This window comes from Podarcis bocagei, assembly GCF_964188305.1.
Source record: "Podarcis bocagei genome assembly, chromosome: 3".
Lineage (NCBI taxonomy): Eukaryota > Metazoa > Chordata > Lepidosauria > Squamata > Lacertidae > Podarcis > Podarcis bocagei.
The window spans coordinates 64882565-64905997 of NC_138127.1; the positions used below are offsets into that span (position 1 = coordinate 64882565).

The 23433-nt window shown below is 40.5% G+C and overlaps 2 protein-coding genes across 5 annotated transcripts in view; one reads left to right on the forward strand and one right to left on the reverse strand.

The window, feature by feature from the left end:
• Positions 1–23433, forward strand: part of CHRM3 (cholinergic receptor muscarinic 3) — a 228594-nt gene that overhangs the window by 164883 nt on the left and 40278 nt on the right. The gene's annotated exons all lie outside the window — the stretch shown is intronic.
• The window catches only part of LOC308583816 (uncharacterized protein), an 81638-nt gene continuing 62761 nt past the window's right edge, over positions 4557–23433 (reverse strand). Inside the window, exon 5 of the mRNA XM_081188162.1 lies at positions 4557–5134. Coding sequence (XP_081044288.1) covers positions 4977–5134 — 158 coding nt within the window. The 3' untranslated portion in view covers positions 4557–4976. The remainder of the gene's footprint in view (positions 5135–23433) is intronic.

Below are 23433 nucleotides of genomic sequence, written 5' to 3' on the forward strand. Positions count from 1 at the left end.
TTTCCAATGGAGGGGAAAGCTTTTTATACATTTATGCATGTGAACCGCAAAATGACTTTTTACATGAATAATGAATAAAGGTGTATGTTTTCTCATAGTCTAAATGGGTTTCCATGAAATGTGGCTAATTAATACATATTCAGTTATGAAATATACAGTGGTACCTCGGGTTACATATGCTTCAGGTTACAGACTCCGCTAACCCAGAAATAGTGCTTCAGGTTAAGAACTTTGCTTCAGGATGAGAACAGAAATTGTGCTCCGGCGGCACGGCAGCAGCAGGAGGCTCCATTAGCTAAAGTGGTGCTTCAGGTTAAGAACAGTTTCAGGTTAAGTAGAGACCTCCGGAACGAATTAAGTACTTAACCCGAGGTACCACTGTATTTATTAGTTGTGCTGAAAACTCATACTGGGTTTCTTAAAATGAAAATGTTATCATATTTATTCAGTATCATATATACTCAGTATTTTCTGTTAGTAACACTCAGTGATACATTAGTGTAGAAGTGAACAAAGTCGACTTTTCTTCGAAGATGCATTAGAAGGGACTCTTATGAACAAGAACCTTTTGTAGCTCAACAGTATGTAATCAAACCCAAATTCTTGTTCTTAAACTAAAAAGGAAAGCTTTCCATTTAGCTTGGTAGTTTGAGAGCCAGTCGAAAAAGAAGCTGACAGAACTGGCATAGCAGCTGATCTGTATTGAAGGAAGCAGTGATTGTTATATTGGCAGAGTTGCTTGGAGTACTTTGGCTTTCTGAATATCTTCTCCTGCATTCTGTAGGGAGGACAGCCAGCTTAGTAGGCTGGCAGAGGAGTGCTATGTCCCCCATTAATCTTGTGTTTTCTGTGCTTACTTTTCCACAATAAGCCTTTTCCTCTTCCTCTTCTTGCATTGTGTGTTCCCTAAGCAATCATTTCCTGCATCTGATGTGCACAGAGAACAGGGCACGACCAAATCACGTATGAAAGGAAACATTTAGTTTGGGAGAAGTGAAAATGCTTTTCCTATTAATAATAACCGTAACTTTCAGTGTGATAAGATTTGGATTGCAAATGACGATGGTTCCCAAAATAGCATTAATAAGGGCAACTTAATAAGCGCAATAAGTGATAGAATGCATTTTGTTGTAACGAGGGGAGCAAGGATGGAACAAGCTGTTTCAAGCTTTCATGCCTGTGTTTTATTGCATGTGTGAACATTTCTACCACACTGAATAATTTTGAACAATATAGTAATTCTACAGTGTGTCATTTGAATGTTTCTTGGCATGATTCTGCCAGTATGGCCTCCCCATATGAAAAGTGCTCTGGCAGTAATTTATAACTACACAGTGTGTGTGGTTTCCTCTGCATTGTGTGTCTCCATTCCCCACACCCCACATTTCCAGCACCATAGAAATGTGAAGAAGAAAGGTGGGACATGACATTTCAGGGAAACACACATGTACAGGAGGGGGCCAGATGGGTTGAGATGTCCTAGCTATGTTTAAGATGGAACAATATAGTCCATATCAAAAGATTCATTGACGGATGTCTACCCAAACTCTCCTAGAAACCCTCCAAGTAAGAACATTTTCCACCCTCCTTTGGCAACCTACTGCACTACTGAGAAGGACTTGGAGTTGAAATATTATATATAATGCTAAATCTAAATCTCCCATTCTGTCTCTTTAAAAAATCCCATAAATTCCAGAGAATATGATATAGTTTTCATATGATTCTAAGAGGTCTTATATTTTCTCGCAATATAGCTAGTCGATAAAGCATTCAAGTGGATTATTTGCTTTCAGCAGTAAAAAAAAAAATATTGAATGTCAAATGTTTTTTCTAGAAAAACAGGCACTTTACTGTTCTAAGAAATGGAAACAATACAGTCTCAGATTATCCAGAACAATGAGTGGACAAAGAAACAAAATTAAGAGACAGCTGCTTTTCCTGTGAGCTCACAATATTTAGGCATGTAACAGACACTTTTAATTGTATATATTATTACTTTATTTTTTGCAGTCTTACAAGTGAGAAATTAACAGTTTAATCCTATGAATGCTTACTTGGAAGTAAGTATCATGGTCAATGGGACTTCCACCCTAGTAAATGTGTTTAATGTGAATGTGTTAGTTGACCATCTGTCTCATTATCAGATTGATTCACAGAACTGGACAGGGCTCAGATGTCATCTAATCCAACCCCCTGCCAATGCAGGGAATCCAATATTACCTATCCCTGATGAATATACATCCAGCCTCTTGTGACTAGGTGAGGCAGCTAGCCAACCAGCTGAAGTTAGTAACAAGCAAGCATAACTGCTGCCTAGGTCAGGGGTTCCCAAACCGTAGTCCATGAACCACCAGTAGTCTATAAAATCCATTCAGGTGGTCTGTGGCATGTCTGTAAAAGTACAATAGAAAAATCATACAGTATCTAGCATAGTACATTACAATTGCTACAGGCGAAGCAGGCAGAAAAATCTAAGGCCTTTATTGGTTTTCAGGTGGTCCGTGGGAACAGGAGGATGGGCATGGTTTAGGCTTGGAGAATAGCCAACCCCACTCCTGCTGTGACCTAGCCAAGACAACAAATGATTGTGGCAAATTATTGGATGAGCTGTTGTGAAGACAAGAGGGTTTTGGCAGATAGAGCAGATAGAGAAGACCATGTATGCCACCCTGAGCTCTTTGGAGGAAAGGTGGGATGAAAATGTAGTAGTAGTAGTAGTAGTAGTAGTGGTAATATATATAATTCTATAAAGAAATTAAATAAGATTTACAAGAAAACTAGGTGTGTGCTTTTGTAAAAGGTTTGCTGCTGCCTGATGGCTTTAGGCCCACTCATACTCAGAAATTAACCATTGAAAAAATGGCCATCAGTTTCTAAAGAGATTATATATTCTACTCACATATCCTTTTTTCATGTTCAGGCAACCCTATTTATCAAAAGCTCTTGAAAATTGCAAGTGAAGATCACATGCTATAATAGCTGCAATGCTTAATTCGTCTTCTCATTTGGACAATACATGCATACTAAACGAGGGAACTAATGTAGGATAAAGATGGCAGAGTTAGTCTGACTTGGAAAACAAAACTGTAGACCTTTTATATCAGCTATTCTTCAATAGACTCTCTACTTAGTTTTCAGGAATGAAAGGTATTTCTGATTAGTTTTTATTCTGCTTATTTATTCTTTCTTTCTAGTTCATAATCAATTCTAGCATGGTGCATTCCTTAAATGTATCTAGCTTATTTGGGCATTTTTTGTTTAACATGTTTGCTTTTCCACATAAGCATTTGAATTGTTTTATTTCCCCCAATCAAATCATTGTTATTGTTGTTATTTATTTATATACCTCTTGCTTGCCCAAATGAATTCTAAGCTGTGTCCGAGTGTAAAAACAATTATAAAAAAATAGCCACATATAATTAAAATGCAAAATTAAACAATTCCAACAAAACGTTAAAATCTGCAATTAAAATGTACAATAAACAAGTTGATTAGAGCAGCATAACAATTGAAACAGTCAAAATAGCAATTAAAACAATTAAGGCAGGCGTTTCAAGTCAGGAGATTAGAGTTGTCTAAACAGACATGTCTTCAAGAGACAGTGGAATGGGGCCTCACGTATTTCACCAGGGAGAGCATTCTATATCATTGGTACCACCAGTGAAATAACCTGTTACCACAAACCAATCATCAGAAGGCCATAGCAAAGTTAACTCGATTGCAGGGCAGAGGGAAATGATATTTCAGGTAACCTGGCCCAGAGTTGCTTAGGACATCATATCTTAAAACTTGTTCAGGGGCTTATAGGCAGCTGGTGCAATATGTCCCTGGCAAGGAGCACCACTCACAAATTACATGAAAGGTCTCTTAAACATGTCTTTTGTGTTAAGAATGCTTTGATTGCATGACTGTATTGAGAATAGATTAAAATTATAATGAAAATATTATCCCTTTCTGGAAGCAACATGTTTGATACGGCCAGTGTTTTTGAGCACTGGATAAGAGTCCAAAACCACTTGGACATGATGTACTTTAATGGACACACAATCTTTTAATTCCATCTTCAGATCTGCAATTAAAGGTGATGCCAGTGGCTATTAACTTAGTCTTTTTTGTTCAGTTACTCTTTCACCACATTGTAAACACCAGCGAGTGCCATATAAGGTATGAAACATATAAAAACATTCATGAACTGGTTCGTGGCACAAATATCTTAGGGTTATATGTATACCACAATATAAAATGAAACTGCTATCAGATATTGGACTTGTTCCTGTAATAGCTTGGGTAACTTGGACCAAAATGTGGTTACTAAGTATTGTATTAAGTTGTTCTTCACCGTTATTTTTTGTACAATAATATGAATTCTGCAAAGTCTCAATTAAGCTTGGTGATTTATCTTAATACACCTACCAATATGTGAAGGTGTGTCTTAGCATTTCTGTTATATCAGTGTCAGAGAAGATATTGGTTTGTTTGCTAAATCTGCAATAATTCAGTTATATATTTGCCATCCCCACCAAAACTCTGAAACTGTACTGAATTGTATCCTCAGTTATTCTTGGCGATGCTTTGAGAACAAAAGAGAGCAAGGGGGACATGATCTGAAGTGCTTTAAAATAAACACTCTTTCTCCGCCCCCACCTGATAAAATCATGCAGTTAAAACTCAGTGTCTCCTTACCCAAGATTTCCAGTTCAGTTAAAATACAAATAAATCCAAGTCTAAATTTAGAAACTGCACCAAACATAAGTGAACTTCTTAATGTGAGTTTAATGACAAAATAATAGGGTCTAATGCCACTTCAGAGGTTTATTTTCACATGTTATAAAGATCGTCATGCTATTTAGGGTCTCACCATATGCTTTTTCCTCTATCATGAAAAGAATTACAAAGGCAGATACTGGGAATCTGATTGATAATGTTAATTTAGGAAGTAAGAAACATTCTCCTAAACGGTGAGCAGAAACTGCATCTTAAAAATACAATTCTAATTCATGAAGGGGTTCAAATCTTGTCTGCATTATAACACGATCCTCATGTTTCTTATCTAATAACTTGTGCAAATGTTTTGTACAAGCCCTTGGCTTGTTAAGCTCTTGAGTTCCACAGAAGTCATCCTCAGATTTCCTGTCTAAAAGAAAAGTAGTGTACAACTTGAAAATGCAGAATTGCCTTGATTGTTTCATTTCCTACAAACTTAGTTGGTTGAGTGAAACAAAATCTCCAAATTATTTATCTAGGTTTAAGTTTCAAACAAATTTGGGTGTGTGAGTTTCCCTGAATGAAGCTCGTAGCATTGTACGTGGTGATGTATAACTGTAACATTCTGCGTATAATTCAGTGGCTGTTTCTGCATTAATCCCCCCCCCCAATAACTCATGTGTATTTAATAGAAGATGCTAGCTTCAGGGAATCAAATTATCATTTGCATTGAGACCGTAACATTTTATTTAATCATTTCATCAAGTAATTAAATGTTTTTTTTTTAAAAAAAGAAAATCTAAAACTTGGAACTGTCAGCCAAATAAATAACATTAATGTAAGATATAGCAAGTGTTTTAATATCACTGTAAGTAGAATGCCAACTGATTTGAGTTTGAAATTGAAATTTGATGTCAAGATGTCAAATGAAGGTTGAGTAAAGCCTTCAGATTGTCAAAGATAGTAGATATACACAACACTATCTCAAGCAAGTTTACTTTCCATGTCATCCTGCTATATATCTTTCCCATAAAAAGTATTCTCAAAGCATTAACAGCTTACACATAAGACCTGCAGTATGAACTCTGAATCTTTCGCTTCGCAAGAGAATAAATTTTGGAGAGTTTATGTGAAGAGCTGAAAAGCAATTTTAGGAGAATTAATAAAAAAGTAGTATAAATGGGATACTTGAAGCAATCTGAAGGTGCTTGAAAGGACTTCCGACTAAGGTTTTTCAATTCTCGGAGAAACAAGACATCAACCTGTAGTAACCCTTAATGTGGCAAATGAAATTGACAATTTAAAACCTGCTCATAACATAATGACATGAGAAGAGCCTACTGGGTGACCCACAGGCCCATCTAGTCCAGCATTGTGTTCTTCATGACCAGGCAGATGCCCTCACATGGGACATAAATGCAACAGCAGTTGCCCCACTTGCAATTTCCAGCAACTGGTATTCTGAGGCATGTTTCCTCTGGCAGTAGAGACAGAACTTAGCCAGTATAGGAATGGATGATTCTGTCAGTTTCATTTAACTGTTTCCCATTCCCCCCCCCCCCAATCTTAAATTAAGTTCTCTTCATTTTCATATCAGTTTGTGAATTTATTTTATTTTTATTTTTAAAAAGGGCACTAGTATTTTAATGCGAATTTCTCCTAATATACAAACATTGGTCATCTTGCCTAATAAACACATTTTTTTGCTAAAGACTTTCCCCTAATCAAGAAGAACTTTCTGATGGTAAGAGGTGTTTGACAGTAGAACAGACTCCCTCATAAGGTGGTGGAACCGCATTCATTGGATGTTTTTAAGCAGAGTTAGGAGTGGGTGGCCCTGCTTTGCTGTGTTTCTGGTCCTACTTGGATGGTAGTTTCCAGAGGGAGCTTTGGGAGTGCTCTTCGGCCCTGTGGAGCTTTCAATGTGGGGTTCCTCAGGGTTCCAATTTATCCCCTATGCTGTTTAACGTTGTCAGCAATATGCTGATGACACACAGCTCTGCCTCTCCTTTACATCTGCAGGTGTGGCTGCGGTTTTGCTGAACTGTTGTCTTGCCTCGATAATGTACTGGATGAGAGTCAACAAACTGAAGCTCAATCTAGATCAGATTGACGCACTGTAAGTAGGTGGTTCCTTAGACAGGGTGAATGGGAGGTTTCCTTGATGGGGTTACACTTTTGATGGGGTTACACTCCCTCTGAAGGTGCCAGTTCACAGCTTGATGGTGCTTTTAGATCCATTGCTGTCATTTGAGGCTTAGGTGGTCTTAGTGACACAGAGTGGTCTGGAGGGTGGCAACATGAGAATGGGCCTTTTCTATGGTGGCTCCCTGGCTTGTAGGATGCTCTTTCCAGGGAGACTTACCTGGCATATTCATTGCTTATCTTTAGGCAAAAACATTCCTATTCTTCTAGGCCTGTGGCTAATTAAACAATCTATGGCCTTTTAAACCGGTGTGTGTTGTTTTTGTTTGTTACTATGGTATGTGTTTCTGTGTTTTGATATAGTAAAGTGTCCTGCGATCCTCAGATGAAGGGCAGTATAGAAATTTAATTAATAAATAAAGACATTTAATAAGATGTATTGAGAGCTAAGCCTCAGAAACAAACAGCAAGAGCAGAGGGCTTCCTCCCGTGTTTGTAGTGGCTGAGAGCTACCTTGCTGTTCTCTTTTATTGTCTTGTCCTGCTTTAATGATTGTATTCCTTGTTTCCTCTCTGCCACAGTCAAGACACAATAATATGCTGGGGCCTAAGGAAAGGGGAATGTGTAACTACAGCTTGCTTTGCTCTGCCTTGTTTATTTTCCTGGGATTGGCAAAACCAACCGCTTACTTGCTCTGCACTAACAATCTAATGGAAGGTGTATACCTTAAGGCTTATGCTTAAAATCATTGTGACAGATCCATGCATAACTGTGAACAGGAACGTGACTCAGTAATAGCAGTGTGAACTTGAGTATTGAATTTTCATACCAATGAGATGCTCTTTAAAAGGCAATGGCCATACATATATAATGATTAAAAAAATAATAATTATGTGTTCGTAGGTTTTTCTCCTCCACACATGAACATTTTGGACAGGGAACAATATTTGAACCAGATAAAATTATAAAGTACTTGTAGGATGCAACATTTTGCAGTAAGCTACACTGAACACAATGGGACTTATTTCTGAATAAAGATACGTAGGATTGCACTGCACACTATCAGCTGGTTTCATGTAACTTGGTGCAAATACACAGGTTTGTAGAGGGGAGACAGTTGTCACTGCTCTCCTTTCCAATTTATTCTGCTGCTGTGCTGCTCTGAGCTAAGCCATGGTTTGGCTTATTAAATCATCTGAACTTGGACTTATTGTTTTACTCCTCCAGAACAAACTTTGGTAACACCTCATGGTTTGTCTGATTGTTCTGTGGTATTATGGCAGTGGACAAAGCTGTATTTTAACTTTTTTAAAAATGTTATTTTTTTAAAATGGTTTGTCTGGGTGAGTCCAGGTTTGAATGACACACTGACCCAAACCATGGCTTAGCTCACAGCAGTGCAGGAGGAGCAAAGCAACCGTGATCTTCTCTCTAGGAGACCACAAAGTTGTGCATCATTTGTTTTAGCATTAGGTGTGGACCAACTCTACATATTTGGCAGGCAACCTAGGATGTAGTTGCCAAGGTCCGGATTCCTTGAAAATGTTATTTTGTTTGGAAGCTTGACCATTGTTTTAGTATTTTAAAGTATAATTGTTAAAGCTGAGATATTTCCTAATATTTCAATTTGATGTTATTTAATTTGTTCAAATTAGCCTCCATTTTTAAATGATCACTTGCTGTGTTGTAACTTATACATGACTCTGCTATATAAATAATTTCTTGATCTCTCATCATAAAATTTATTACTTAACTGGAAGATGACACTGTTATGCTAGGCATCTATGCTATATTTAGCAGCATATTGTCATAGTATCTGAATATACAACCATCTTGGGATGAAATATTTGAGTGCTTATATTTTCTTTTTTTACCTTGTCATTAACAGATTGTCATGGGCGGGAGAGCCTTGTTATTTGAATTTTAATTAAGTGGGTGAACTTTTTCTGTTTCATATGCCATTTTAAAATTGTGAACCAAGGTCATCCCACTTCATTTACATAAATGGAGGAAGCTATTTAGGACCCTTTCAAGGAGAATTACATCTTTAATCTTACTGTGACCTGCAGAAGCTGTAGGAAGGATTTGCACAGCAGGCATGCTCAATCTCTCTTTTGTCAAGTAGGAAATACCACAACAGCAAGACTGTCATGTAAGGTGTATTTCTCATATGTATTCGATGCAGATCTGTCTCTGTATCCACATTTTTTCAGCAGTATATGAGACTGCATAGGTCTTTTTTCTTTTAATTGTAATTTGTGTTCACAAGCTGATGGTATATATATTTGTGGACCCAGGCCCAGAACTCTTGAAGTATACCTCAAGTCTCATCATAAATATTGGTGTAGGTCCTGCCAGAGACCACATTGTATGCTTGAAGGAGGCCAACAACACTTTCAGGTCCTTTAATCCCCTGAGTTATCCTAAGGTGGTGGTGAGGAGCAAGTGCTCCAGCAGTAATGGGGGCCAAACAAGTGTAGAAGGCCCTGCCTGGGGCCACTACCAAACAGACAAAGTTAAGGTGCCCCATGAGGGACTGCACCTTGTGTAGAGTGGCCTTCCTTTGTAGTAGCAACTGTGATCTCTGAGGCCCCGGGCTTAGACTCAGGGAAGCAGGAGTTCTGAGCTTCAGTGTCCAGATTGATGTTGAGGTAAGGCAATTTAGAGGAAGGGCCCTCAGCCTTACTGCCAATAGGATGCCAAATTCTGTCACTAACGAGTCAAAAGATGCTAGGAGGGAGTGAAGCTGTGGGCCCCATCATTGGAGAACCGTCCAAATAATGAGTTACCTGGTGCACTCCTTACCTGTTCTTCAGTGCCGTTCCAGAAGTGCTAGAGGTTTTGAAGGCTGCATACACAAAGGAGCAGTCCATGTGTGTGGCCTTATTGATATATGAGTAGCCATTGTATTTGAAGCCCAGAAAGGTGAAATCTTCTGGGTATACAGGAAGTAGACAAAAGGCACTCTGCCTTGAGGGCACCAGGGCATCTGCCCTTAACTTTTCTGCATGGTCAGAGGAGGCATACCACCCTGATCATAGTGTGTGGAGGATAGCATTGTTTACCAATATCCCTTTAAGACAGAACAGATGGTGAATTAACCGGTACTTGCCCGGGCCTTCTAGGACACAGTGTCCAAAGGAAACACCTGGAGTTTCTTTAAGGGTGGGGCAGCAAATAGACCAGTTATCCTGCCTGCAATCTTCTCTTTCTCATTTTTTTCTTGTGGCGATTTTTGGATGCTCGCTGACGGATTTCTGGTTAAGTGACTTGCTGATCTGGGTAAATATGAAGGAATGAATATAGGGCCCCTAGTTTGATCAAGGATGGGCCTAAGGAGCACAATGTTTCATTTTTAGGTTCTGTTTCTGGCAATAGGTGTGTACAAACCAGTATTCTTACATGGGGCCCTGGGGCCAAAGCCCTGGGAACTAAGGAAGGGGAAGTGGGTCTTATTGCAGGAAGTGTGGGGGTGAGGCCTGAGGCAACAGGCACAGCCATGAATGAATCTGTATTGTGCCCTGTTGCAAGCTCCTTGATTATATGTGCAACACACCTTGCGGAAGGGATTGCTGCTGTGGGCAGGCTTGGCCAATTTAGCTGGTTTGGGCTTCTTCTCTACTACTTCTAGCTACGTCAGTGTCTTTCAAGTCACATCTGGAGCAAGAGTTATTAGAAGCCCTCTTGTGGAACCTGATGTCACACTCCATGGCAGCCATATTGCCTGTCATGGCTTGCAATTTCAAGAGGACACATGGGTAATTCAAAAGGTGACAGCCCCTCTCTGGGTATGCTGCGGCAATCATACCCAGATACTTTGAGAAGGTGGCCAACCAATGTGTAAAGAGTGCTCAACATGTGTCCTTTTCCCCTTCTTTGTATTATCTCCCTTTCCCTTCTCCAGCTCTGGGGGCATCAGAGGCACCGTTTTCCTGGTAATACACTAATATATTGCTTTCCTGGTCCAAAGTGAAATATTGCGAGGTGTTTAGTTCTAAAATTTATCTCACAGAGCAGGTGTGGATAATTCACAGGACCAGCCTTACTATTGTGCAGTGTGAGGAGGCTACCACTGACAGGGGATGCTGAGGAATGGGAAGCAATGGCCAAGTGCTGGAGCTGTGTGTACCATATGCCCTGCCCTGCATCCGCACCTTGTTCATTCAGGTGCTGTGAAGGCCAGTGCCAATGTTGAAGTAAGACTCAGTTGATAGTAGGGGAGATGCTGTCTTGCCCTTTGTCTTGGACTGGCACTCACCTTCATCATGATTGAAAATATCCTTCAGTCTGTTCTCATTTTGTTTGTAATAGTGCAAACCTATGCATGTCTAGTAAGGAATTACTCTGAGATAAATGTTTATACATTTGCAGCCTAATGTGAAAATCATAATTTGACCCAGATAAGCACAAAACAAAACAAAAAAGGAATACAGTGGTACCTCGAGTTACAGACGCTTCAGATTACAGGCTCCTCTAACCCACAAATAGTACCTTGGGTTAAGAACTTTGCTTCAGGATGAGAACAGAAATTGTGTGGCAGCGTGGCAGCGGGATGCCCCATTAGCTAAAGTGGTACCTCAGGTTAAGAACAGTTTCAGGTTAAGAATGGACCTCCAGAACAAATTAAGTTCTTAACTCGAGGTACCACTGTATTGGAATTGCATAGTAGTTGTATGAAGGTCCCATGACAGATGGTAAATCACCAAAGAAGCTTCTAAATGTGTTGCAAAATTGTTCTTGGATGATCCTGTAGCACACATTTGATATTGGGTGTCTTTTGTTGTGATGCAGATTTAGTACTCTCTAACAATATTCCATGATGAAGTAATGGAAATGCTGGAATTCAAGTTATATTTGCCAGATCAAATAACCTCTCTTCTACCCATAAGCATGACCAACTACTTATTTTAAAATAATATGTGCAAGCACTTGTTTGTTGTATAAACATCTAGTATTGGCATTCTCATGATGAGATGAGTCACCTCTCCATGTTGCTGATGTACCAACTGGATGGCAGAATTAGTCAACTATATTGTTTCTTCATCTTCTCTAGCCATTCCCAGAATTCAGAGTTCTGTTTTGTTTTTACATTTCTTAAATGTCTTCATAACTGCTTTGTAAGGATACTTGATTCCTGAGTGAATGTAAGCCAGATAATTATATATAGCCAGTAAAACTACTCTGTTGTTTTACAAAAGCAGGGTTGGATGAATATTCCAGTTACCAAATGTTCTGTTCAGGTATAATTGCAGTGTTATTCTATACAGATTTTCTCAGAAGTATGTCCTGTGTTCAACAGGACTTAACTTCTAGGTAAGTGTGTATGAGATTGAAGTCTATACTTCTGGGTAGGCAAGCATAAGATTGCACTGATGATTTTTAAGCAAACAGGCAAACATTTTTATTCTACCTGCTTTCCATGGTTTTCAATTTGACATTGTACATTTTTACTTTGTTTTCATTATAATGTTCCATTTAGAGTGATTTTTTTGCATTTTCCTTTTTTATAAAATGCCTTGAAGGTGCATATTAGGGCCAAAGGCTGTAGAAAAATTTAAAATAATTTGGCTTATTATACCAATATATGTTCGCCCAAAGCAGGTCAGTGTGAGTGTTCTTAAAAGGCAAATAAGAATAAGGCTGTTTGTTTGAAGTCCCTTAAATAGAACTTTAGTTTCATTCATTTCAGCCTGAAAAGGCAAATGTGTATTGAATTAGGTACAAACCTAGGAAGTTTCGAAGAAATTGATCTGCCTATTGTTCAAACCAATTTTCTGCTGCTTTTCTCCTCAGTAAATTGAGTAGGCAGTAATACTCTCATCATTTCTGATATTTTATTTATTTGAGAAATGTCAAAATTTCCCTTTTGATCTATCTGCTTCACCACCCAGGCTATTCATCCCCCAATTCCTTCAGCTTAATCTAATCACTAATCAATTTCTTCCAGTCCCCCCCACCACCACACCTTTCTTTCTACCTGATTTCCATTCCATCCTTGCCAGGACTGGCCACAGGACTGGGCAATAACGGCTTTGCAACATTGTAATATACTGCCAGCTAAACATTGTGATATGGCAATATATCATGATTTCGGAAAGGAGGTGGGAAGGAAGAAGGCAGTTGCCGGCCACCATGTGCAGTTTCTGCCTCTTCCAAAGCACCTCCTTCTCCAGATCCCACCATTGCTCATGTCAAGGTAGCGGTGGATGAGGCTGGCATACGAATGCTCCTCCTGGGCAAAAATCATTGGCTGGAGTGTCATTCTTGCTGTTGGGGGAATTGCTTCCCTTGAAGTGCAGGGTATGGAGTCAGGGAGTGGAAGGGAAGCATACTTCACACCACTGGTCTTCTCCATCAACAGTGTGTGGAGGGCAACAATAGTGTCGGATCCAACAGCCCCAGAGGGCAGGCAAATCCTTCACATGGCCATCTAGAGCAGCACGAAGCAACCAAATAACACCCCCCCCCAGACACACTTTGCAAATCTTCTGTCTTACACGAAGCTGCAATGCTAACCCTGTTTACAGTAGGAAACAAATAGAGCCCCCAGGTTCAGGAACAGTCTACCTCTCAATACCAGGTGGGGGTGTATATGACATTTTCTTGTTTGCCTCAGGTGCCAAAATGCCTTAAGCTGGCTAGGCCAGAAGTTATTTGCCTTCCACTTCCCTGTGCTTTTAGGACACATATTATTTTAGAAGCAACAGTGACCAAGTATAGGTGATGAATATTGTTATTTACCTATAAACCTGCATTTCAATGATTGCTGGATTTTTAACTGGTGCCTGGCTTGCTCAGTAACATATTTATTATTAATTTTTGTCCATATTAAAAACTCAAAGTTGTGGGAGGGAAATTCCAGAGCTGAGCCTGTCGTCCACCTCAGGAGTTTTCCAATCACCCTCGGCTCCCCAATCCACTTCTCTCCAGATCTGGCTATAGGCAAGGTGCTTTTTTCTGTCAGACTCCATTCTGATTTGCAGAATTGCCACACACACTTCCAGCATAAATCTCCAGCACACACATCACACACACACCAGGCAGGTGGAGCTACTAATTCAGACAGTGTCAAGTCCTATTCCTGCTTTTTTTTTTTTTGCCTGATTAAAAATCGTTGGGTGCTTCCTTTACCAGGAGTGCGGGAAATACTGGGACATATTTGCTTTATGTTGTGTTTTATGTTATGCAATGTTAACTAAACAGCCTCTTTTCTAGGGAGAGCATTGTGAGGGAAGACAGGTGCCTTGAGAAAAGGGGAGGAGAATAAAAAAAAATGAAGGAGGGGAGAAACAATGAAGCAGAGCAGATTTAGGGGTTATTAGAACAAGGGAGAATCAGCTTTGCCAGGAAACGGGAGACATATAGGCGAGAGACTTCTTTTCTTTTCTTTTCTTTTCAAATGAGGGCACATGATGCTGTAAACTGGGATTGCATTCTCTTCTGTCTGCCTAGGTATCTGCTGAGAACAAATCCAAGTCACACACACAGAGAGAGCCAGTCAGAACTGTTCCTAACACTTAGCTGAACATTCCCTCCTGGTTGAACAGTTTAGGTAGGAGAGAAAAGAAGGATAGCATGGATATTTTCTTTTAAACCATCTCTTTTGTCTGAGGATCCAAAATGAATGATGTTGACAAACGGAAGCCTCCTCTAATCCCTGCTTTTTAAAGGGGGCTTGATATAGCTGGACTAGCTCAGTGTGTGTGTGTGTGTGTGAGAGAGAGAGGGGGGGGCTATATATAGTGACTTGAAACTATAGTGTAGTGCGTAGTGTAGCTACAGAAGACAAGAGCCAGGCTTCAGGACTCACCAGATAATTCTACTGGGTAGCTGTAGTAGTGCAGTTTAAGATTACTGTGCACGTTTATGAATGGGACATCCAAGCATAGATTTTTCTCTCACCTCTCTGGAGAGTGACGGGACTCTGAAAGTGCTTCTTCTCAAGGAGAAACATTTGCAGATCCTCGCCACCAGAAGCTGAAGCAGGAAGCCACCGAGGCCGGAGAGGGGCGGCTGCTAGAGGAGGAGAAGCAGTCTATTGGCAGTAAGCCTCAGCAGCTGTGGCAGTGGTCTCAGCAGCATAACCTGCTGCTTCTGAATTCTGCCAGCTGAGGCAGTTGCCTCATGCCGTGTCATGGGTGGGCTGGCCCTGATCCTTGCAAGTTTGCAGGTTTCAATACTGGAGTTAAAAGAACTTTTTATTTTTTGTCTACAAAGATCAATCTGGTTAGAGTGAAAAATGTGTATTTTAATAGTCCCCCCCCCCAATGCTTTTTGATGCATAGTCATTAATAACAGCTGAAGTTGTTATATCACACACGTATGCAAGATGCATGTAACTTCATTCTACTGACCTAGTTCCTAATGCTGTTTATACACATCCCCAAATCAGCTGCAGTGTGTTCAGTAAAGCCAAGGATTAGCAGAGCAAGAGAGTTGAATTGTCAGGATCCAGATGCATGGCTAGAGTTATTTTGGGAAATCTGTATGGTGCCTTTTACACTATGCTTGACTCCAGCTAAAGCTTTTAATCCCCCATTTGTATTACCACCAGACTCTCACACAGTTGGGAGAAATTCACATTTCACTTGAAAGGTGGCTGCAACTTATTTCCAATATTCCTGGGTGAAATGTATGAGAAGTTCCTCTTTCTCTAATGAGCATGACCCACTGGACACAGTGTGGGACAAAGTTCCAAAAGAAGGGCATATATAGCTATAAAAATGAATTTAAATATGATTAAAGTGCTTCATACAATCCATATTTTTGTGGTTGGCATAAGGCGGGTGGCATGCAGATGGATAGACATGCTGCCAGCATCTGAAAGAATCATTTTCCTGGGTTATTTGCAGTTCCATCACTTACAAATCCTGATCAGAAAATAGTGGTGACTATTCAAAAGATTCACTGTGCTTTTCATGAATCTGCTTATAAGATATGAACAAGTATTACGAACTCTTCACATCTCTATTCTCATTAAACCTCCACTTCTTTGTATCAAGCTGTCGGCAACAACAAAAGGCATGCATGAGCCAGACCATCTGTATTACCTTATTTTAGCTTTTTCTTGCACCAAACTCTCCGTTACTGCAAGCAAAATGTATGTGCACGCCAAGAATGGCAATTTAAATCTCATATTGCTATGTGGATGCTGCAGAACCACTCCTGCACCCCCTAGGAATGTCGGGGGAGAGAGAGAGGACCGGGGGGGGGGATGTGACTGCTGCACTGTGAGCCCAAGAAAAATAATTCTTTGAGTCTCAGGGTAGGGCCTGGAGGGAGAAAGGAGGGCAAGACAGGAAAAAGGAAATGGAGGGAACCAAATTGGATGATGTGCAGGAAGTTGAAGGAGAGAAGCCCTCTGCAAGCAGTCAGTTCTGACTGTCTTAATGGAGTGGTGCTGGAGATATAGAAGGTTGGGTGGGGGAGCAGAGACAGCAATAAAGACTCCCCTTAGTTGTCTTATATTGTAACCTAATTTGTGTGCACCTTCCATTAGAGATGTAAACAGCGTATCAACTAACAATTTGCTTTTGAAGCTTGTTAAAGAAATGGAGCATGTTTTCCACTATAAGGCTTCCATAATATTGTTACAAGCCACCCCAATCTCTATAGCAGTGTGAGATTGCAGAGGTCCCAGGCGAGCTAACCCAGGGGCTGTGCTTCCTTTTGGAAAAATGAGGCACAGCGGAGACTTTGGTGTCTTTATGATATATGGATTATTTACACATATATGCAACCTGATGCCTAGCTAGAGGGGGATTCGGAGCATCACTTTGAAAGAGGTTTGTGTTTCTCCCCTCATTGCAGCCTTGCAGCTCAGCAGCAAAGCAGCCATCTCTAATTCCCAACTTCCTCCTGTCAGCTGGCATCACACTGGTCCCTCCCCCCTTAAGCTTTCATTGTCACTGCTTTTCTAACGCAAAGGCAACACTCCTTTGATGTGCTAATGACTCATTATCCCCAGGCCATCACCTCAAAGGAAATTAGGCTGAGTTAATTAACTTTTACACTTGTCTTACACTTGTTCATTCCATGGACTTAAGGATGGCTGGCACCCTGCTCAGCACACAGGGTCTGAGAAATAGCCTTCACACATGCTTTGAATAGGTTACATGACCTATTACACACATGTGTGTGAAAACAGGATATCAGACCCATGTCTGGGTCTAGTTAAATTATGACATTTATTGAACCCAGCCATTTAGCACCCACAGCCCTATAACAATATGGACAAATCTGCTGTGATGCAGTTCACCTCTTACACTCACTGACATGGGGACAGGTGATTCCCCTACTACACAATTAACAAAAGGGGCAGGCAGGGTTTGCAGTAAGGGAAGTATTATTTGAGACAGGGACTTAAGAATCTCATTGCATAGACCATTTATAGCATTCTAAGAAACTGCAGAATGCCTTTTTCAAATCAGATCAAATCTCCCAGAAGATGATTCAAACCGTATATAGTGGCATTATGTCATAGTCATCAAAGGGTTGAAATTGAGGATTATTTAATTTACAGGGTGAAAGGCAAGATGATGGTGTTCAAATCAAATGGTAACAGCTGAGTTACTTTCTGAATCTATTCCAGTTCTATTTAACCTTTGTATGATGGAAGGCTGGCCATCTTTGAAAGGAAATAGATCTAGATTGGGTGGAGGGGTGTTCCCTTTGAAACTTCCTCTGTGGATTTGTTTGAAGCTGAAATTAAGTGAAAACATCTAATTCTCTTTGATTGTGATTTAAAAAATGAGAACAATTAGGGCTAAGATTGCACTGTAGTATGGATAGATACTTGAGGATAATGTAGAGGATAGTCTTTATTATAATCTTTGCTGTTTCCATTTATTTGTGACACTAAGCCTCCATTCTATATTTTTGCTGCTGAAGTTGGAAATTTTATATTTTCTATATTGGAAAGGGCTTTAGCTATGCACAATAAAGCTGACTGACTTACTGCTGTAATGCTAGGAAACTTTAATGATTATTACCGAAGTCAAGCGTGGAGCTAGCTTTACTAAGCAGACTCTGAGCACTTGTTAGCAGGGATGTGCAAATTCCCTTTGGTTCACTCTGCAAATAAATTAGGCTTTGAGTGTTCCAATCAAATTTCTCAAACACTTCAGAGGTGTTTCCCCTGTCTGCTATCCAACCCACTCTTTTCCCAAGGCACAAAAGGAGGGGGAAAGCTTGGAGCAGACGTCCTGCAACTCTTCTTCACCGTAAATGAGAGCCCTGTTTCATAGAATTATAGAATTGCAGAGTTGGAAGGGACTCCAAGGGTCATCTAGTCCAATCTCCCGCAGTGCTGGAATCACAGCCAAAGAACCCCCAACATGTAGCTCTCCAATCTTTAGCCAGCAAAGTATGTTTTTAGTACCTAAGTTCAGGACGATATTCGGACATTATCACTGTGCCTTGGCGTGCATGGAACCTAGGAATCAACTTTGTTATTTGAATTTTTATGTTGTGCCGTTGTATCCCAGCATCTTTTTAACCTTTAGGCGGCAAGATTATTCATCATTACTCTCAGAAATGTCTGCAACTTTATTATTGAGTTACAAAAGGATTGATGGCTCAAATTCCTTGACATTTCATTACAAATAATTGCATTTCTAAGTGCAGAATATTGTGTGCCTTGAAGGCTGGCTTATTAGGAGAAGCCCAACACTTGGGTGCTTTTGGTAAATGACAACTAAAGTGAAGCAACAGCTGGGGTTTTGAGAAGGCACTGTTTTCCAATCCACCTTGCATTTATTGCACCTTGTATTTCCAAACCACCTTGTATATATATGCAGCACTGTTTCCATTCTGAGGTAATTTGTCTTCCACCCAAAACTATGCTATTAGTCTCACTGTGGCGAAATTACATAGCTTAATCAATTTATGTAAATTGTGTAAATGGTGTAAGTTATGTCGTCTGTATGTCATTCCACCCCATTCACTTAAATGCAAAAGAAACAGTTCAAATGGTGGGGATGGGGTGTAATCAATCATATAATGTTTGCAGACTGAAAGCAACAGTGAATACAAATCATATTTGCTGGGTTGATTTCTGTTCCAGGTATGGAACAAATAAGCAAACACAGATACTTTCTGCTCCCATTTCTGTTTTTGGCAGAATTCTTTTACATCCCTAGTAGCAACCACAGTGAGTGGGATTCCAGTACACACAGTGAGGCTCCCTTTAAAGACTGGTCTGATATCTCCTGTATTGCAGAGGTGCTCCATGGGAAAGTGTTCCATGAATCCACCCCTTGACTCAAGGAAAAGGAGGATACTGAGGATGTTCTTACAATTCTGTTCAGCCAAGCATAGGACCAAGCATTAGGTATCATGCTCTCAAGAAAGAGGCATTGAGTCAGGGCTGGCTGTCCATGAGGTGGGCTGAGGTAGCTGCCTCTGGCAGAGAAGTGGTGCCAGCAGCAGCTTCCAGCAATATCTCACCAGAACTCGCTGCCATTGCTGGCACTGCCATGCAACCAAGGTAAGGGAGGCTAGAGCAGTGGCGCTTCAGGTGGCGAAACAGGATGAGCCGCTCCTGGTTAGAGTCCTCCACAGATACACAATTTCACATCTTTTGGTGTTGAAGAAAGGAGATGGATCCCTTAGTATTGTCCCCCTCACTCTCATTCCCATCCTTATATGTGGTGAGATGTCTGAGCTGTTGCTCACGGGTCATGTACCATGTGGAGACAGTCTCCTCTTGGATATGGATGCTCTATAGACACAGAATTAATCAAGCATGCAGCATTAGTGCTATTTAGCTATGTCTCTCTCAGTGAATATTTCCCAAAATACGATGGTTCTTGTTGTAAAAGTTTAATCTTGCAGCATGTATTTAGTGCCTGCCTTGTCATACACTCTCCCTCAGCATACACTATGGAAGCTAAAACATTTGTTTGGCTTCTTTGGCCGCCCTCCTTTGCTCCTTACCCGAGGTTCTCGCAGCCTCCTTGCAATCTTGTAATTAGCTTCTGTGAAAACAGAGAGGCTTGGAACATATAGATAAATGGAGACAGGTTGCTGACTCATCCTGAAAGCCAGACTGGACAAATCCTATTAGTTCTGAATAAATAATATCAAAAAGAGCATAGGAGGCAAAGGAGAGAGAAAAATCAAGGTAAATCTCCTGGTACAACCTATGATTGGCGGGGGAGGGGGGAGAGACAGAGTGACGTTATTCTTCTCTGTACTGGAAATAAAATTATTTGCAAAGGAAGACTCAAAGGAAAAGATAAATTTGTTAAGCTCAAATTTGAAATTCCGCTTCCTTATATAAACAGTTTCTACACTACTGACCATGAGCTCTGTGTGGCTCTATTTTGGGGGACATAGAAGAATTTGTTGAAAATCTAAAAACAGAACTGTCTGCAAAATTTCAGAATGACTGTCTCCAAGGGTGGTGGGTGGGAGAGGTGACTTATGTCAAAGCAGAATGGCATGGAATCATATTGGAATACATCGTTTAATTTACATTTGCTTTACTAACAGTATTTGTCTTCATGTGCTACAAGTGTCCATTCAAGTATCTGTGGTATAATACAGATTCTGTATGCAAATATTAAAAAGCTGAATTGTATCCAGTCTGATGCTCAGCTGATGTCAAGGCTTCTGTCAGTGGAACATGGAGGGAAGCAATTGTGGGCTATTTCTCCTTCGCCTGGATTTGATTCTTAGGTTTATAGAGGTAAGCTAAATTTCCAGCCACATCTCAGAGGTTTCCACACACACAGGTTGGGGATGCCTGCCTACCTCTCTCCTCATTGCCTCTTGCTTGCCACATGGAGAAAGAGGTAGAACTTCATCACAGTTTAAGGGCATATTCTAGCCAGACAGACGCACTCAGGGAATTTGTGGAGCATGGCCAGTGAGGTTGGGGAACCACATGTGATTCCTGCATCGCAGGGGGCTGACTAGATTACCCCCAGGCTAACTTCCAACTCTGATTCTACAGTGTGATCTTGGGATAGGAGGTGAGATCAATGGAGGGCCCCGAGGGCCAGCTAGAGAGGTCTTGAAGTCTCAATTTGGCCCCTGACTCTGTGGTTCTCCATGCCCTGGGCTATGAACATGCTGAAAGCCTATTTACAGCCCCAGATGACTACATTTAAGGGTTGTTGCTAAGCTGGGTGCTCCAGTCATTTATCTCCCTGCTACATGTAGGCATAACATGTAGGTTGGTTCCAAGTTTGTGCTTGCATGTCCAATGTCCATGTGAAGGATTAGACTAAGCACTTATTCGTTTTATTTTAAAATACAAATAGTTCATCAATTGATGTTCTAGCTTCAAACATTTTCCCTGATAATCTTTGTGGAGAGATCTCTTCCACGTTGTAATATATTGCTTCTTATACTGTTCTGTAGCCTGGGCCAAGCATGAGGACATTAACTTTTCACTAAGCAATGGCTGCTGTGAATAATGACTTCAGCTCTCAATGTGTCCTTTTGTATGAGACAGGCAGGTATGGTGCCAGGTATGAGGTAATTGTAACCCAAAGGGAAACTACTGCAGTGAGTTATGGTATTATGAAGGGAAACCTGAAGGACTAAAAACAGATCTTCTGCAGCACTATGACAATTTTGTGTGTGTGTCTTCAAGAGATACATGAAAGTAAAAAAGGATGCCTGCTGAAATAGAGTTCCACAACATGGGATGGCCAACACTAAATGCCCAACCCCTAGTGGTGACCTATAGGACCTCTGTAACACAGGGAACAACTAGCAGTGCTCCTCTAGTTGATCTCAATGATCAGGCTGGGATATAAGAGCTCAGGTGTTCCTTAGGTTATATTGGTCCCAAGTTCTTCAGAGCTTTGTGTGTCAACACAAGAACCTTGAACCTGGCCTGAAAACATATGGACAGCCCGTGCGTATGTTTTAGCCAAGATATCACATGTTATCATCCATCTATTCCCATCAACAGCTGAGCTGCTGCATATGTGGTCAAACAGGAGATAAATGTTAAAGCAGGCATCCCCAACCTTTGGCCTTCCAGATGTTTTGGACTACAATTCCCATCATCCCTGACCACTGGTCCTGTTAGCTAGGGATCATGGGAGTTGTAGGCCAAAACATCTGGAAGGCCGCAGGTTGGGGATGCCTCAGCAATTCAGACACCAAAAGCAAAACAGAATACTACAGGCTAGTGTCTGCCAAAATTCAAACTTTCCATATGAAGAAAATCACCTGGGGAAAGAGGTCTCTATCATGACTGAACAATGAAGCTTATTACACAAAGGAATAATTTTATGCAGACACCCCAGTGCAGTGTCTTGGAAGATGAAAGTGAATTCATTTCCATTCTTTGCCCCACCCACCCAATCAAGGGGCCTAACACAAAAGCCACAGGACTGATTTGCCTGTAATTTGGCATGCTTTTGACGTAGGGACATCTCTCTCCCTCTTATGTTTTCATGGTTAGAGATAGCGAGAGTTGTAGGGCACTAGGTTGTAGAGAGCTGTTGTTGCTCATATCAAGAACTTGATTATATCAAGGAATAACAGGTTTTATATAGCTCCACCCTGACCCTCTTTCACTTTTACAATCTTCTCTGTGAGGCAAAAGCAGTTAGAGTGGATAAGGATTTGCAACGGGCTGATCATAACCCAATTTATTATGATATAATATCTAAAAATCAGGTTTACAGGAAAATTGTGATACAGAAAGGGAGAATGAAGATAGGAAGGAGGAAATACTTTTCTCAAATAGTAAGCTTTTTACATGCTAACACTATTGATTTTTGTGCAGCAGTAATGGCATTAAAACATCCTTGAGTTTGACATTTGGCTACATTGTTTTTTTACAGAAGTGCATCAGTGGAATTCAGATAGATAATCTGAAATGGAAGATGATTCTTCCATTGCAGTTTACCCTTCTGAGGAAACGTGCTGTGGGCTGTATTCTTCTAGTGGAAAATACAAATCATTTTCAATCACCATCAGTCTTCTGTGCACACAGACAAATATAATATAATTGTTCTGACTGACACAGAAAAACAGCCTTTTTAAAAGAGTGAGTGAGGCCCTTGAAAAAGAAATTGCTCCATGAAACATGTATTGATAATGTAGCCTGACAGGAAATTCCACGAAAAGCAACAGACCAAATTAAGTAGTTGGATAACTATCTGAGAGGCTCTCCCATTTCTTTTGACGCTTATATTACAAAGATGGTGCCTCATGATTCCCACTTCACATCATTTATTTTAATCGTTTCTTAGGCCAATTACAATTGGCCATTTTAATCAACTGGATGTAGTAACGTTAACATAATTGTGGTTTCTAATGATATAAAACACACAGAATTGCATCAGAGCCCCTGCTGCCCCATAGATAGTTAGACTTGGTTTTGGCAAAGCAGAGCTCAGTTGTGCCATGCCATCCAAGTCACACATGTGTGTGTGGCCTTGGGCAAGTTATCACATACCTATAAAATGGGATGCTGTGAGAGCAAGCAGCAGCAGCAGCAAGAAGAAGCGTGCCTCATATAGAAGAAAAGAACTGCCCCTCCCCTTCTATTACCCACTGCCTCCTGCTCCCACATCTGTTGTCATTCACTTCTCCCTTTGCTCTATGATTCATCTT